Source organism: Rutilus rutilus (assembly GCF_951802725.1).
Source record: "Rutilus rutilus genome assembly, chromosome: 8".
Classification (NCBI taxonomy): Eukaryota; Metazoa; Chordata; class Actinopteri; order Cypriniformes; family Leuciscidae; genus Rutilus; species Rutilus rutilus.
The window spans coordinates 3,258,591-3,276,474 of record NC_140222.1 but is presented as its reverse complement, the minus strand read 5'-3'; the positions used below and the strand labels follow the sequence as shown (position 1 = coordinate 3,276,474).

Genomic DNA, 17,884 nt, shown 5'->3' with positions numbered 1-17,884 from the left:
TAGCACATGATGCTTCAGTATAAATTATACGTAATAATCTCTGTTGACCTGTATGATTAAAAACATCAGTTGAAATTCATTGTATTGTTTTTAATTTTTATTTGATCTATCTTTAGATTCCAGAGAAAGAGCAGATGAAGTGAGGATTGTGCTGCTGGGAAAAACTGGAGTTGGGAAGAGTGCAACTGGAAACACCATCTTAGGAAGAGAAGCATTTATATCAGACACATGTCAAAAGTCTATTACTAAAGATTGTCAGAAAGAGACTGCTGAAATCAACGGCCGACGCGTTACTGTGATCGACACTCCAGGACTGTTTGATACTGAACTTACTAATGAGGCGATCCAGAGAGAAATCAGCAACTGCATCTCCATGATCCTGCCTGGACCACACGTGCTTCTCTTACTGATACCAGTGGGACGATTCACTCAAGAAGAAGCAACAGCAGTGAAGATCATTCAAGAGACGTTTGGTGAAAACTCTTTAAAGTACACCATGGTGCTCTTCACCAGAGGAGACGATCTGAAGAAGAAAACCATTGAACAGTGGCTTGGAAAACCTGGATGTCCTTTGATGAAGCTGATTGAAGCGTGTGGAAACAGATTCCATGTGTTCAATAATAATCAGCCTGAAGACCGAACACAGGTGTCTGATCTACTGCAGAAGATAGACCACATGGTGAAAGCAAACGGAGACAGTTACTACTCATGTAAGATGTTCAGAGAGATGGAAAGAGGAATACAAGAACAACAGATGAAGATCCTGATGGAGGAAGTGGAAAAACTGAACCGAGAAAGAGATGAACTGATGAACAAACATGAAGAAGAGAAAAAAAGGATGAAGATGAGGACGGAGGAAGAAATACAAAATCAAAGAAAGAGAAGAGAAGAAGAATTTAGAGAAAGAGAAGAACGATACAAAAGAGACATTAAAGAAAGAGAGGAACAAAAGAGAAAGATACAAGATGAGCTGAAGAGAGAACAAGATGAATGGGAGAGACAGAAACAAGAGGAAAAACAAAGAAGACAAGAAGAGGATGAGAGAAGGAGAAAGATAGAACAGGAAACATGGGATGAATATTATCAGAGACTTAAACGAGAGATAGAAAGAAGAGACACAGAGAGAGAGACTCTTCAGTCCAAACATGAAGAAGAGAAAGAGAGAATGAAGATGAAGATGGAGGAAGAAAGACAGAATCATGATAAAGAGAGAAAGAGAAGAGAAGAAGAAAATATGGAAAGAGAAAAACAATACAAAAGAGACATTAAAGACATAGAGGATCAAGAGAGAAAGATGCGAGAGGAAATGAAGGAAGAACGAGAGGAAAGGGAGAGACAGAAACAAGAGGAAAGACAAAGAAGAGAGGAAACACATAATACAGACACACACCCTGAAGGTCAGAATTATAAATATGAGCAATGGAGGCTGTGAAAATAAATCTGCATAGTCATTTTGATCTTTCATAGAAAGAAAAAAAAAGAAAAAAAAATGTATTTAATCTATCTATCTATCTATCTATCTATCTATCTATCTATCTATCTATCTATCTATCTATCTATCTATCATAAACACAGTGAAAAATTCAGGGAAGAGACCAACACATTATTTAATGGGGTGGTAAGAGACCTAGAGAATGGATCGGGTTTATGACCCAAAAAAACCTGTCATGTGTGGACTTATGGTGCGTTCAAGTCATCTCGTATAGATCGTATTTACGAGTTGAATGCACATGAACGCCACCACAATGTCGTAAATACCAGTGGGGAGCTCGGGATTTTCTTTAAGCCCCGATCTGTACGAGTTGGGGGCGTGTCAGTGAGAAACATGGCGGAATCAATGAATGCAACGTCTGTAGTTGAGCAAAGTGATAGTAAAATATATCACAATACTTACAGGTATAGCAGTGACATTGTAAGGCTTTTTCATTTATTACAAAGTAAGCTCTCTGCACAAAATATGATAGCCTACTTGTAATATAACAATTATACTAATTATATAATGATACAGTTAATTTACATTGGCCTCATAAGTTAATTAAAAACATAAAAAGAAAAACACACCCGATGCGCATTCTTTGTTCTTCATTTTCTATAAGCAGAGTTAACAAAACTTGCTATATTTTCGTGTTATTCATTAAAAGAAGGTACACCACCATCTTGCTCCGACGAAACTGACTTGAACGCACCTCACGTCGTCAACACGACTTCCCACCTCGTACGTACGAAATTCCCAGGAGGACTTGAACGCACCATTATTTCCTGTTCTGTGCCATGTTTTGTAGTCCTTTGTAGTTTTTCTTGTTTATTAGTCTTCCCAGGATTCTAATTAGCCACACCCCCTTGTTAGCTTGTTTAGCTTGTTTGTCCCTGTGTATTTATAGCCCTTGTGTTTCACTTGTTACTTTGTCATTTGTTGTACGTGTAATGGTTGTCTCTCTTTGTGATTCCCAAGGTTTTGTTCCTTTGTTCTTTGAGTTCTGTGTTCTCTGTTTTGTGTTAATTTATTAAATCACCCTGCGTTTAGATCCTCGTCTTCGCCTGCCTTTCTCAGCAATGTTACAGAACAACTGACCAAAATATGGATCTAGCAGGAGGTAATCAGGATCCTTTGAAAGTGCTTTGCTCCATTTTTCAGATGTTAGATGAATCCCAGCTTATGGACCTTTTTTTGGAGTGTGCTGGATGAGAACATTGCCCAAATGATGCTGGAGGATTATCCTGGCTGGACCCTGGCCCAATATATAAATCTGGCTCTGCGGTTGTGTGGATCTCCCTTCACCGTGGGCGAAGTGAAGGAGGATTCAACGTTGCATCTGCTGATCCAGAGACTGTTCACGTCACGCCTGCCGAGCCAGTGTCTCCGGACAAGATGGCCGCCGCCACGCCTGAACCTGAGCCCTCAGCAGAGATGGCCGCCATGGTCTCCTGAACTGTTTGGTCCGCCCTGCAGCCCTGAACCGCCAGGTCCACCTGGTCCCCCTGAACAGTCTGCTCCGCCCTGGCTGCCTGAAGGGTCGTTTCCTCCCTGGTTGCTTGAAGGGTCGTCTCCTTCCTGGCCGTCTGCACAGCCTGCTCCGCCCCGGTCGCTTGAAGGGTCGTCTCCTCCCTGGCCGTCTGCACAGCCTGCTCTGCCCTGGCCACCTGAAGGGTCGTCTCCTCCCTGGCCGCCTGAAGGGTCGTCTCCTCCCTGGCCGTCTGCACAGCCTGCTCCGCCCTGGCCACCTGAAGGGTCGTCTCCTCCCTGGCCGCCTGAAGGGTCGTCTCCTCCCTGGCCGTCTGCACAGCCTGCTCCGCCCTGGCCACCTGAAGGGTCGTCTCCTCCCTGGCCGCCTGAAGGGTCGTCTCCTCCCTGGCCGTCTACACAGCCTGCTCCGCCCTGGCTGCCTGAAGGGTCGTTTCCTCCCTGGTTGCTTGGAGGGTCGTCTCCTTCCTAGCCGTCTGCACAGCCTGCTCCGCCCCGGTCGCTTGAAGGGTCGTCTCCTCCCTGGCCGTCTGCACAGCCTGCTCCGCCCTGGCCACCTGAAGGGTCGTCTCCTCCCTGGCCGCCTGAAGGGTCGTCTCCTCCCTGGCCGTCTACACAGCCTGCTCCGCCCTGGCTGCCTGAAGGGTCGTTTCCTCCCTGGTTGCTTGAAGGGTCGTCTCCTTCCTGGCCGTCTGCACAGCCTGCTCCGCCCCGGTCGCTTGAAGGGTCGTCTCCTCCCTGGCCGTCTACGCAGCCTGCTCCGCCCTGGCTACCTGAATGGTCGTCTCCTCCCTGGCCGCCTGAAGGGTCGTCTCGTCCCTGGCCGTCTGCACAGCCTGCTCCGCCCTGGCCACCTGAAGGGTCGTCTCCTCCCTGGCCGCCAGGGGGGGTTGTCATGATTCCTGTCTTGTGTTCCCCTTGTCTTGTGTGGACTTATTTCCTGTTCTGTGCCATGTTTTGTAGTCCTTTGTAGTTTTTCTTGTTTATTAGTCTTCCCAGGATTCTAATTAGCCACACCCCCTTGTTAGCTTGTTTAGCTTGTTTGTCCCTGTGTATTTATAGCCTTTGTGTTTCACTTGTTACTTTGTCATTTGTTGTACGTGTAATGGTTGCCTCTCTCTGTGATTCCCAAGGTTTTGTTCCTTGTTCTTTGAGTTCTGTGGTCTCTGTTTTGTGTTACTTTATTAAATCACCCTGCGTTTAGATCCTCGTCTTCGCCTGCCTTTCTCAGCAATGTTACACATTGGGAACTATTGTGATACACTTTTGCAAGTAGTTTTAATTTTGGGTTTGAGTTTAATACTTTTTGCTCAGAGCGCCAAATTGAATCATTTGTTGTTTATCTTTAAACTTGTCATTTTCAGATGATGAAGATCCAGGATGTTTGAGAATCTTGCTGTTTGGGAGGAGAGCAAATGGAAAGAGCGCCACAGGAAACACTATCCTCGGAACAGATGAGTTTCACAGTGAAACCAGTTCAGATTCTGTGACCACTACTTGTCAGAATGGATTTGGTGAAGTTGTTGGTAAATCAGTAACTGTTGTTGATACTCCAGGACTCCTTGACATTACAGTGTCAAAAGAACAAGTGCAGGAAGAAATGATGAAGTGTGTTTCACTGTCCGCACCTGGACCTCATGTGTTCATCATTGTGTTGAGTTTGGGAAAAATCACTCATGAGAAGCAAGACACTTTAGACATGATAATGAAGATATTTGGCCCAAAAGCAGCAGATTTCAGTATTGTGCTCTTCACTAAAGGAGATGAACTGAAAGAGAAGACAATAGAAGAATATGTAGAGACAAGTGGAAATGATGAACTCAAGAAACTGATCAGAGAATGTGGAAACAGATTCCTGGCTTTTAACAACACAGAAACACAAGACCAGACGCAAGTTACTGAGCTGATAAACATGATAGAAGAGGTGAAGAAGTCTAATGAGGGCCGATACTTCACCACTGAGATGTTTGAGGCAGCGATCTCCATTGAAAAGAGAGGAGAGATGCTAGAAGAGAATAAAAGAAAAAAACAGGCTCAAGTTGAAGAATTAGAAGCCAAATATGACCTGGAAATCAAACGCATGAGAAAGAGACTGGAGGAGAAGAAACTAAAGATAGATGATGAAAGAGTGAGGCTAGAGAACAAGTTCAGAGGACTAGAGGAAACACTGAGGAGAGAGTTTGAGGAGAAAGAAAAATCAGACCAGAAGAAACGAGAGATGGAGGATCAGAAACAATCAGAAGAGGAAGAACAGCGAAGAGCTGAATATGATCAAAGTATAGATGAGATGGAGAGAGAGATTGAAAATCAGAGATTACAGTGTGAAAAACTGCAAAAAGAAAGAGAAGAGGAAAACAAAAAGAGAGAAGAAGAATATAAACAAGCTAAAGAAAAGATGAAAACTGAGCAGGAACACATCATGGCAGAGTTAAGAAGAAAACAGGAGGAGGAAATAAAAAAGAGAGATTTAGAGGAACAAATGAAGGGACGAGAAGAGAAAGAGAGAGAAGAATGGAGGAGAAAAATAAAAGACGCTGAAGATGAAGAAGAGATTCAAGAGGAAATTAAACGACAGCAGAGAGAATGGGAGGAAGAGAAGAAAAGACAAATGAGAGAACGAGAGGAAGAGGAGAGAGAGATAAAAGAGAGACACAAGGAAAAACTGAGAGAAAAACTAGAAGAACTGGAGAATATTAGAGAGAAATTTGAAACTGAAAGAGAAGAAGAACAACAGATGATAGAGAAGGAGAGAGATAAACATATAAGAGAGAGAGAAGATAAAGAGAGAGAATATGAAGAACAGAGAAATGAAATGAAAAGACGTTATGAGCAGCTGGAGCAAGAGAGAAAAGAGGAGTGGGAGAGAAAAAAACGAGAAGACAAAGAGAGACAAGGGGAGAAGAGAAAGAGATGGGAGAAAATTATGGAAGATCTGAAACGAGAGCAAGAAGAGATCTGGATACGAGAAAGAGAGGAGAGAGAAAGAATAGAAAGAGAAGAAAAAGAGTGTGAAGAAATAAATCTGAAACATGAAGAGGAAATAAAGAAGATGAAGAAGAAACATGAAGAGGAAGCCAGAAAACAAGAAGAACTGAATAAATTCAGTAAGAGAAAAGAGCAGCATGTTCAGGAGTTCAAGGAGAAAATTGAAAAACAATATGAACTGAAAAAGAAACTAGAAAAACGGTGTCTTGTCATGTGAAACAGTTTTAAACATTATTGATGAGCCTAAAAATTGGCTCTTGTATTTTGTTGTATGTGTGAAGGGGTTTTCTGTATTTCTCTTATTCTCGATTCCCTTAATCAGGGCTCTTCCCATCTGCTCCTGTAACCCTGCACTTACACCTGATGCTCATTAAAGTCCCCCTGCAGTAATATTATCCCTTAAAAGTAATCTTTGATAATCAAAATGACATATTTAAACGTTTTTTTCCTGCGACAAAAATTCTTTATGCCTTAAAATATCTTGAATGTAACTCGACACCCTTTGCCTCATTTAGAATACTTGGAATATGCAATTGAGCCCTGCCTCCACTCACTCACATCAGCTCAGATTACCTGATTCACTCGCTCAACTTTACTGTAGTAACTTTACTGTTTCTGGCAAAACATGGCAATGGAGAAGCGGTTGCTATAGTTATGAAATCTCATACATAAAGGACCACTTACTTTTCAACAAGTTAAACATTTACTAAACTATTCACAACTTTCCCGAACTCAGACCTTTCCCATGATCGCTATGGCAACGTAGAACAAGCCAGTAACGAACTTCCGGTTTACGTTAGCCTAAAGATACTGCTATCAGAGAGCCTCAACAAGCCCAAACAACTTGCTTGGGTAATGACGAGTAGAGCTTAGATCGGGCCCAAAAAAAATCAAGCCCGACCCTACCTGAGCCCGGCCTGGCGCATTAACTGTAATTATGAGCCCGATTTAGACCCAACCATTTTCAATACTGGGCCGTTATAACGAGGGGCGGCGCAAGATAATTTTTTAACATGTGCTGAGGGGGTGCTATATATTATATATAAATACTTTTAACACCCCTTACCAGTCAGGGATCACTGGTGATCCCAGATTATTTTAGTTCAAAATATGTTTGAGCTTATATATCTCAATATTAATAACAGTCTGGTTAATTTTGAGTCTTGAACTATAAACTCTCAAGTGTTGGCTTTCTAAATGTATGTGTGTTATGTTTCTATTCAGAATTACTTATGAGCAGTAACCTTTTTATTTTGGGCATTTCATGTATGCAGCACTTGCCAAAATTGGGGGTGATGGGGAAGGGGTTAATAAATAAGCAAAAATTGGCCACTTAATATTTAATATTCAATTATTTTAATGATCACAATTAAAGTATTTTAAATTGAACAAGCACAACATTCGGCATTCAATCAAATATTATTAAAGATTTATTATTATTAATAATGTTATTTCAACACAATATCTCATTATTTCGACATCATATGTGTGCCGAGAGTGCGTGCAACAAGCAAGATGTGCATTTGTAAATCCGGTGACACACGTGCATTGATTTTTATTAATAAACTAGTCTTTTCTGTCAGTGTCTGCTGCAAAGATGAAGTTGACGATCGCATCTCCGTTGTGAACGCGCCTATAGCCTCGAGAGAAATGCACATCTTGGATTACATAATCAGAGAGTAGCCTATTTCTTTTCATTTTGAATTGTTTCGTTTAAAGACATTTAAAGCTTTCTTTAGATAGGCTATATTTCTCATGTCTGAGTTTCGGTTAATTTATGATGAGATGCGCTCCTGTTCACGTGCAATGCCAGTGACCGCGGCGCGCCAGCGCCTCCATGTCATGATTTATATTGTCTGCTATATTGCTTCTTATTTATTAAATCCAGGCAATTGGTTGATGAAACTCCACTCTATGTCTCCCGACGCATCCTATCATGGTGTTCACTTTTCATAATCAACATAGATGGGAAAAATAACATTATAATATTTGAACAAATATGAAACTAAATGCTCGTATTTAATGGCTACAACAAATATAGTAGGCCTACATACTCTCTATTTGTACAAATTGCTGCACATTCAAGTTAATTCTCGAATTAATTTTCAAATTATTGAAAACAATAATTAAAAAAATATATACAGTTGTACTGCAGTTTTTTCTAAGTACAAGAAACACTCTTTCTGCGTAGAGGGTCCGTTTATGTTGGAAACAGGTCCCATTCATAAAATCCTTCAGTTTTCGCATGTTATTTGTGCACCCGACAACGGTACACGTTGAGCCACAAGGAGCCATTGCTTATCTGTCAGCATTATTACCTGTCACCCGTTTGTACCGCGACGCGAGTATCCCTTGTGTGCTAGCTTCATTAAGCGTTAGGCTAAACCGGAACTGAGATACCGTCAAAAGGAAGTATTGAGTGTCATGGCGACGCCCATTAAGACTCGCAGGAAAGTTGTGAATACAACTGTACAATATTTGAATTATGAAGATTATTAAAGGTGGTCTGATGGATGACACAGAGTAGGACTGGGACACTAAATCAATGCATCGCGATTCTTCAAACGATTCATGGATCAATTCTGAGATTTACAGTATGCATTGCGATTCCCTCTCCAATTAATTCTGAGCTACGTTTTTAACAGCAGATGGCGCTGTGTGCTTTAGAAAACAGCCACACTCTGATTGATTCCAATTCCTTATGGTGTGTTCACATCAAAAGCGAAGCGTATATTCACATCGTTACTCGCTCCAGATTACTCGCGGGATGTTTCTTGTTTTCGAGTCACTCACGTGAATAAAAACATTGCACGATTAGGAGTGTCTTCACGCGCATCATCATCATCATCATCATCATCAACAACAACATTTCTTTCTGCCATTTTTTACATCATCAACCATTACTTTTTACATTACCATTACATTACCAATCACCCTTGCTGTTTGTTATGAATTTGAATGTTCATTTATAGGCTATTGACAACTTTGACTAAATTTGTTTACGACGCCGCCGTTGTTTATGCTCACTGGGAAACGCAAAGCTAAAGTTATCATGCTATTATTGCGTCCTTGTATGGAAGCTATAGTTATAACCTCAGGTGGCGAAACGATTTTAAGATAATGTTTTTCTTTTTCTGCATTCTGTTCTGCAATATATAAAACCATTTAGGCTATCTAACTTGGCAACATTACACATTACTTGAAGTATCAGTATTTGTAGTGACTACTTTGACTTTCCTTTATGCCGGAAGGGAGGGAAGGAGGGAGGAGACGGGATGAGGAGGAGGGAGCTAGCCTCAGTTTTGTTTGACAACAATTCGAATGTCAACAAGAAGTTATGTCTCCCGGCATCGCTTAGAGCACCTTTAACTGACTGGCTTGCTCGACAACGCGTAATGCGAATTTTACCCTTAAGTTGAAATTTTTCAACTTAGGCAGAAAACACGATTGAGGCTAATATCGAGCGTTTGCGGCAAACGCGTCGCCAAATTTGCATCATTAGCGCAATTTGCATCTATTCGCTTCTTTGCATTGACTTTGTTTTTAATCTACTCGCACAAATAATTAAATTTGCATTTGGTGTGAACATGCCATTACACACACTGCTTGAATCTTCCATAAAATAATCTTTCATAAAGTTCAAAAACGTTGAAGCAAATTACAAGGGTATTCACAGTTATTCAATTTAATCATATAATCACTTACTAGCCTATACATTTTAACGATTTAATAATTTTTTATATTACTTATTTTTCTAGCTTTTGCGATATTTGCTATTGTCGTTTAATCTTATGATTGTGTGGCACTGGCATTAAGGTATGTTGGTCTTCATAAGAGATAAGAGAACGTCTCCCTTTCAAGTTTTTTCATCATCACAGGACGATGTTGTGAAGCAATAATTTTCTGTAGCTTTTGCTTTGCTATAATAACACAATGTGTATCACAACATGAACGAATGAACTAGTCTCTGTTTCCTCTTTATCTTATTGAAGGGCTAGGGTCCCTTATAAGACAATGCAATTTGCTAGACCTGTTTCCTGATTTGCTGTCAGAGGCAAAGAACTGGAAACAATAAACTATCTGCTTGCCTAATACCCATATACTATATAAAGATCGAGAGACTAAAGGCCCGTTCACACCAAGGACGATAACTATAAAGATAACGATAAAGATATAGTTCTAAAAATCGGTCTCCATATTAAAGAATAGCAGAGTTCACACCACAACTATAATAACTATAAAGATATGAGGAACGATATTGTTGCGATCACTTTCAGAAAAAAATGTTTTCCAGCTGTTGAACAATAAAACACATGACAGCCAATCAGAACACTCATATTTAAAGGGCTCACGCATTTAAAAAGGCAGATGACATTGTGGAGAAGTTAATCGCCGAGGTCCAGAAAAACCCACTTTTTGACAGATCAAGCCTGTTTTCAAGAAAATGGACATTGAAAACAATCGTTCAAACCCTCTGAATAAACGATGAGAAGTAGACCTACCTCAGGTGTCCAGCGCTCATTTCCACAACATTGTAGTTCCTTTGAAGTCGCGGTGAAAAAGACTAGGTGTTGTTTTTATTCCACTATACTGACTACGTCAGCTAAATTCACTGTTAGATTATTAGCGCGACTACGCCAGCTTCACTCGAAACATAGCATGCTGAGGACATCTGCTGGTTAAAGCCTGTAAGTGCAGCAAAAACATGTTCAATGACGTCATACACACTGTTGCACACGAGCTTAGAATAAACAGACCGTTATCTTCCGTTTGTGTGGACGCAAATATAGTTATCTTTATAGTTATCGTTCTTGGTGTGAACGGCCTTTAGACTCTCTTTGCTGCTTATTTTCTTCTTTCTCTCTACTGATCGACAATAAAGAACATTTATATTCAACACCTCAGGCTTTTGTCTATTCCTTAACACATGGAAAGAGTTTATATTTATTTATTTAAACAGTCCCATTGAGAAACAATACACCTTCTACCAAAGGAGTCTTAGTCAAGATGACCAGCAAAACATTTTCAACAAATTAATTTCCTACCATATTGGAGAGAAAAGATGAAGCATATTGTTCGGCCAGTTTTGGATGTTTCAAGCAAAGAACTCTTCTCATATTTTTGCATAATGATGCATTTAAAAGTTGATGGCCAAACATATCTTTTTAAAAGTTCACATTGTTGTTGCAGATTAAATATAATATGGATAACATTAAATAGTCTCTTTTTTTATCAGATTAATTGTTTATTAGTCACTTAAACCCCTTCATCTAAACCTCTCTCACCGTTGGTCACGCACATCTGCCATGTTTGTAGTTTTTAAACTCTTTACACGTGTTTGTAGTTCTGAACCGAATCCTCCAAAGCACAGTGGGTTGTGTGCAATATTAGCCTTTATAGTGAGCACGGATCCACACTTCCAAAATCTACCAGAAATAGTAGATCATCCGGCTATTATCATCACACATTATTCTTATCTCACATACTATTTAGGATGGATAGTATGGACATTGAGAAATGATGTGATGCGCAAAGCATATTATGAGGAAATTAAAGTGCTTTTTGACCTTGGATGCATGTAAAACTATAGTAGGAGACTCAAAACTCAATGAGGAGCCTTTAAAATAGCATAGCATTCTGAATGGCCGGTACCTTAAAAAGTTAGTAGCCAAATTGGCCGGTGAGTGAAAAAGTAAATTTCAATCCCTGAATACTACTTTACTTCAGAATAACATTACAAATCAAAAGGAAATCCAAAGAGTTCTCTTACGAGAGGTTCTCTCGTATTGCGTAAGCTAGCTTACGCTGCGGGAAAGTCTCCTTTCACGAGATACTGAAGCCAAAAATTATCCTAATTTTTTAAAACTTGTCAACGCAGTGCGGCAGCCTGCAGACCTAGGGCAAGCGAATCGCGTGCCCATTGGCTGCTCTGCGGCAACTGCAGCAGCCTATGGCTGAGCCTTGCGCGTGACGTCACGTCCAATGAGCGCGCTTGGCGCGCTTAGTGCATCACAGCCCGTCATTAGGGGTGTGGCTTAGAGTATATAAGCAAGGAACAGAGGCTGCTTCGCTGATTTCTGTCTCTTCAGCGAAGCTCTTCGCATCGCTGATCTCCGAGGAAGCCGCCGTTGAATCCAGCGACCAGCACGCCGAGGATCTCAGCCTGAGGACGCCGGCCGCTCGCCGCCTTCAGCCTTCCCTGCCTGCTGCGCCATCCGGCACATATATCCTTTTCTGCTCTGTGTTGTGTGTGTGTGTGTCCGCCGCGACACACTTGCATCTAAAAGAGCGCGAGGCGTTGTTTCAAATGCCTCGCACATCCTGTGGCTCGTGCAGAGCCTCGCTCAGCGACGGAGACCGCCACGTGCTGTGCGCTCTCTGCCTGGGTTTTGACCACGCTGTTCGCGCTCTCTCCGAGGGCGGCTGCGAACAGTGTGAGGAGTTACCGATGTCGACCCTACGGGCTCGACTCGCTAAATGCGAAGAAACTCCATCTTCTCCGGCCGCTTCTTCCGGGCCACGAAAGAAGAAACGTCGCTCTCAAAGGCCGCCGGAACTGGACGCTACAGCTGAGCGCTCGCCGGAACCTCTCCCGCGAGCCTCGCTCTCTCCTTCCCCCCCACCCTTCTCCGACGCGCAGCGGCCGGCCACTGCCCGCACTGCCGTCGCCCTGGGGGATGATGCAGATGATGCCGCTGACAGCTGCTCTCTGCTCGCGTCTGACAGCGAGGAGTGGTCGGGCTCTCACCGCTCCGCCCCCTCTACTCTGGAGTCTTCTCGAACCCGCGCTAGTGTTGACGCAGAGCTTCTCCGCCTCCTCACTTTAGCGGTCGAGAGAATGGGACTGGATTGGTCCCCACCTAAGGAGCCGGAGCCCAATCGCCTTGACGGGTTTTTTCTGCCTAGCCGCCGCCCTGCGCCTGCCTCTAGGTCAGCACCCTTCCTGCCTGAGCTCCACGCCGAGCTCTCTAAGTCCTGGAACGCTCCGTTCTCCACCAGACTCCGCTCGCCAGTCTCCTCGGCTCTCTCCCAGGTGGACGGAGCCGCCGAGAACGGCTATAACGGCATCCCCGCCGTTGAGGATGCTGTGGCAACGCACCTTTGCCCGCCGTCTGCTAGATGGCGCTCAAAGTCTGCCCTGCCGTCTAAAGCCTGCAGGACCACCTCAGCTCTCGCCGGCCGCGCTTTCGCCGCCTCCGGCCAGGCTGCTTCCGCCCTGCACTCAATGGCTATTCTTCAGATCCTTTAAGCCGACCTCCTCCGTGAACTGGACGAGAAGGGCTCGGATCAGTCTGCCTTAACCGATCTCCGCAGCGCTACGGATCTCGCGCTGCGCGCTACCAAGACCGCTGCTCAAGCCATCGGCAGATCCATGGCCGCGCTCACCGTCATCGACAGACATCTATGGTTGACGCTCGCGGACATGAGTGAGTCAGAGCGCGCTGTGTTTCTGAACGCACCACTCTCGCCCACCGGCCTCTTTGGCCCTGCGGTCAGCGGAATTGTGGATCGGTTCTCTGAGGTACAGAAGGCGTCGCAGGCGATGGACCTCTTCCTGCCCCGCCGTTCGAGCTCAGCCACAGGCCGCCCTCAAACTCAGCCTCCTGTGCGCAGCTCTAACCAGCGCTCTTCCAGGCCCCCCAGCGCTTCGCAGCGACGCCAGGGCAATCGCCCCAGGTCGCGCTCGACCAGCCGTCACAGACCGCCGCCCCCACGGGGCCCGCGGTCCAAGATCGCGTTGAAGCCCGAGCCCGCGAAGTCCTCCTAGCATCCGCAAGGAGGAAAAGATGGTTGAGTCCCGCTACGGCCGGACCGCCATCAAAACGCACAGCTCTGTCAGTCCCCTATGTTCAGGCTACTGCAGCAGCACACACCGCAGCCAACGAGCCAGTATTAACACTCGCTCGCCTGCACACAAACGCCGTTTTCACGGCGACCCAGATAAATCTCAAAAAGAGTATAAGTGCTTTAAGTGTAGAAAATGTGCCCACACCCATGTGCTCACTGCTTCACACAAGTACAATCCCCATGGTAACGCGCCCAGAGCGCTCTCTCATAAAGCGGCCTCACACCGCTCGAGTACTAAATGTAGTAAAAGTGCCCACACTTCCGTGCTCACAACTACTCGCTGCTCGCTCTGTCACTCAGTTACCTCAAATTGCTACGGCTCAAGCCGCAGGGGTATTAAGTGTAGAAAAAGTGCCCACTCCCGTGTGCTCACTGCCTCACACAGACCAGGTTCCCATGGCAACGCGTCCAGAGCGCTATCTCTTAAAGCGGAAACTTTCCGCTCGAGCATCAAGTGTAGGAAATGTGCCCACAGCCCTGTGCTCACACCTGCCCACTGCCCGCTCTGCCAGACAGGTTGCAAACTTCATAAAGCCCCCAAACACTGGCCGTGTCATAAGTGCATATCCCGCGCCAGCTCACGAGCACGCGCGCCCACTTTCAGACACCATAATCCCCACGCCGCCCTCGCGCCTGGGTTGTTTGACAGCAGTTCACGCTCCATCGTCCGAGATCGAGCTACTAAATTCGCGCGCGCCGCCCCGTCTTCTCTGATACAGGTTCCCCATCCCGCGCAACGCGGCGATCTGAACCCAGAGACCATTCGACCCCTAGCTATGCATGCAAAAGCATGGGAGGCTATTCAGGGCGCGTCAGAATGGGTGCTCAACACCATAAGACACGGTTATTCGCTCCAATTTGCTCGTCGCCCTCCGCGCTTTCTAGCGCAGACGGAAACGAAAGTGAGTTTGGAAACAGCACATCTGCTTCAAGCAGAGATAACAAAGCTGCTGCGAAAAGGGGCCATAGAACAGGTGCATCCTTCCCTGAGCGAGTCAGGCTTTTACAGCCGTTACTTCCTCGTTCCCAAGAAGGACGGAGCATTAAGACCTATTTTAGATCTGAGACATCTGAACAAAGCCCTCATGAGACGGCCGTTCAGGATGATTACAACCAGACAGATCCTCGCGCAAATTCGCCCAGGAGACTGGTTTATCTCTCTCGATCTGAAAGACGCTTATTTCCAGATCCAGATAACTCCCCGTCACAGGCCATTTTTGAGATTCGCCTTCGACGGTCGAGCTTATCAATACACAGTCCTGCCGTTCGGCCTGTCTTTAGCACCCCGTACATTTACGAAATGCATGGACACGGCTCTCGCTCCCCTGAGGAGTCAGGGAATGCGAATTCTGAACTACTTGGACGATTGGCTCGTTCTAGCGCAGTCAGAGACAGAACTTGTGTCTCACAGAACAGCGCTACTCGACCACCTGGAGGTTTTGGGTCTAGCGGTCAACTGGACCAAGAGCTCGCTCTCGCCCCGGCAGTCGATTTCCTTTCTCGGAATAGAACTGGACTCGGTGGCGATGACGGCCAGATTGACGGAGCAGCGCGCGCGCCGCATCCAGCGCCTCGCTGCATCCTTCAAAGAAGGCAACCGGGTTCCCCTGAAGGCATTTCAGCGCATTCTGGGGCATATGGCCTCAGCTGCAGCAGTGCTTCAGCTGGGTTTACTGCGCATGCACCCGCTTCAACGCTGGCTGAGAACGCGCGTATCCCATCGAGCCTGGGCGACCGGCGGCTCGCTAATCAGAGTGACTCAGGTCTGTGTCTCAGCCCTGCAGCCCTGGCTAGCAGCCGAATGGTATCACACGGGAGTGAATATGGGAGTGGTTTCACACCGGAAAGTTGTCTCTACAGACGCGTCCAACCTAGGTTGGGGAGCGCTCTTCGAAGGCAGACCGGTCTTTGGCCACTGGTCAGACCAGGAGAATCTCCTACACATAAACTGTCTAGAGATGCTCGCGGTCGAGAAAGCGCTCATGCACTTCCTCCCTTTCCTCCTTGGTCACCATGTTCTAGTCCGCACGGACAACACTTCAGTAGTGGCCTATGTGAACCGCCAGGGCGGTGTCAGATCAAAGCAACTCTGCGCCCTGACGGAACGCCTCCTCGTATGGGCTCAGCACTCTCTGCGCTCTCTGAGAGCATCGCATGTGCCTGGCCATCTGAACGAGGGCCCCGACAGACTGTCCAGGGACAACGTTCCCCCTGGGGAGTGGTCTCTACACCCCCAAACAGTCCAGTCGCTGTGGCGCCGCTTTGGCAGAGCGAAAGTCGACCTCTTTGCGTCAAAAGACAACGCACACTGCCCAGCGTTCTTTTCAAAGAGCGAGGACGCGCTGGCCCAGTCTTGGCCCAGCGGCCCGCTATATGCGTTTCCACCGGTCTCTCTGCTGCCTCAGGTCATCGAGAGAGTCAGGAAAGCGCGCCACACAGTGCTCCTCATAGCCCCGTTCTGGGAGAACCAAGCTTGGTTCCCGGAACTCATACAATTGGCAGACTCAGCCCCCTGGCCGATTCCGGTGCGGAGAGACCTTCTCTCTCAAGCCCGCGGCTCGATTTGGCATCCCCACCCAGAGCACTGGTCTCTGCATGCGTGGAGCCTCAACAACTACATGCTGATCTACCAGAAGGGGTGATGAACACGATCATACAATCTAGAGCCCCCTCCACGAGGCGGCTCTACACGTCTAAATGGTCTGTGTTTAACAAATGGTGCACTACCAAAGGGCTCAATCCACAGACATGTGGGGTCTCGCAAGTATTGTGTTTCCTTCAAGAGCTACTGGACGTGGGCAGGTCCCCCTCCACGCTCAAAGTCTATGTCGCGGCCATTTCAGCGCTCTCTGTTTCAGAGCCGGGCCGCGCATTAGGAAGGAACGAGTTTGTCATCCGCTTCCTTAGAGGAGCGAGGAGGATGAACCCCCCGCGACCCCCTTCGGTTCCTATGTGGGATCTTTCACTGGTCTTAGACGCACTGAAAGCACATCCCTTTGAACCTTTAGAAACTGTGGATATGAAATACCTCACGCTCAAAACCGTTTTTCTGATAGCACTGTCTTCAGTAAAACGTGTGGGAGACCTTCACGCGTTATCCACTAACGCTGCGTGCCTCGAGTTCGGACCTAATGACTCTAAAGTTATTCTCAGACCGAGGCATGGGTACGTCCCAAAAATTTTGGGCACTCCCTTCAGAGCGCAGGTCATTTCCCTTTCAGCCCTGCCGATTACTGGCTGCGAGGCAGATACTTCACTTGGTCCTCCATTAGTGCAACAAGAGGGGAGACGACAACAACTATTGGCTTTGCATCCCTATTGGTCACCTTAGCTAACTCATTCACCACTAGAACTGCCATGGCAGTCATTTTGACCGTTTTTAATTTTATATCTGCAATAACTTTGTTGAAAAAATAAACAATCCTGCTGGTTCCTGACTTTTCCTAAAAGTGTCTGTATTTTCATTTAAAATGTTTTTCATATAAATTACCTATGTAAATTACACATAAGGCAAAAAAAAAAAAAAAGAACATATTTACCTATTTCGGCCATAAACGGTCATATTGACCGCACTGAATTTCGCGGTATTATTATACCAATATACGCAACAATAAAATGTGGTAAAAAAATACACTAAACATATTCAACAACAAATCATTTAAATGTAATGATATTCAGAACAGAACAAGAATGAAAAAATAACTAAAGCCAAAATGAAATGCTTTATAAGCGAAAGTGAAAGTAAGCGGCGTTGGGCTCACGTAACTCTCTAATTAGAATCAAAATGTTTCAACATTTGCGATGTATTTGGATGTTAAACTATTCTTTATCATAGGCTTTGAACTTCACTCACGTTCCAATATCGACGGAAAAAATCATCCTCTTCACACGCATAAAATGGTACGAATTGTAGCCTAGTAGAACTGAGAAACAGAGCAGTGGAATTTTTATATGTTAGGTTGACTATTTTATTATTATATTTTATTATGGCTATAATGAACAGGCTGCAATGCTGGAATATGGTGTGTGTGTGTGTGTGTGTGTGTGTGTGTGTGTGTCGGCGGGCGCGGGCGCGATCAAACAGTGGAA

The 17,884-nt window shown here is 45.3% G+C and overlaps 1 protein-coding gene across 3 annotated transcripts in view; it reads left to right on the top strand.

Moving 5' to 3' along the window:
* LOC311295716 (uncharacterized protein) overlaps positions 1-10,836 on the top strand; it is a 123,757-nt gene extending 112,921 nt beyond the window's left edge. For all 3 annotated transcript variants that reach the window (XM_084417203.1, XM_084417205.1, XM_084417204.1), the window contains exons 6-7: positions 117-1,397; positions 4,327-10,836. In XM_084417203.1, the coding sequence (XP_084273329.1) occupies positions 117-1,397; positions 4,327-6,164 (3,119 nt within the window). In that variant the 3' untranslated portion in view covers positions 6,165-10,836. The remainder of the gene's footprint in view (positions 1-116; positions 1,398-4,326) is intronic.
* Positions 10,837-17,884: the final 7,048 nt, after the last annotated feature.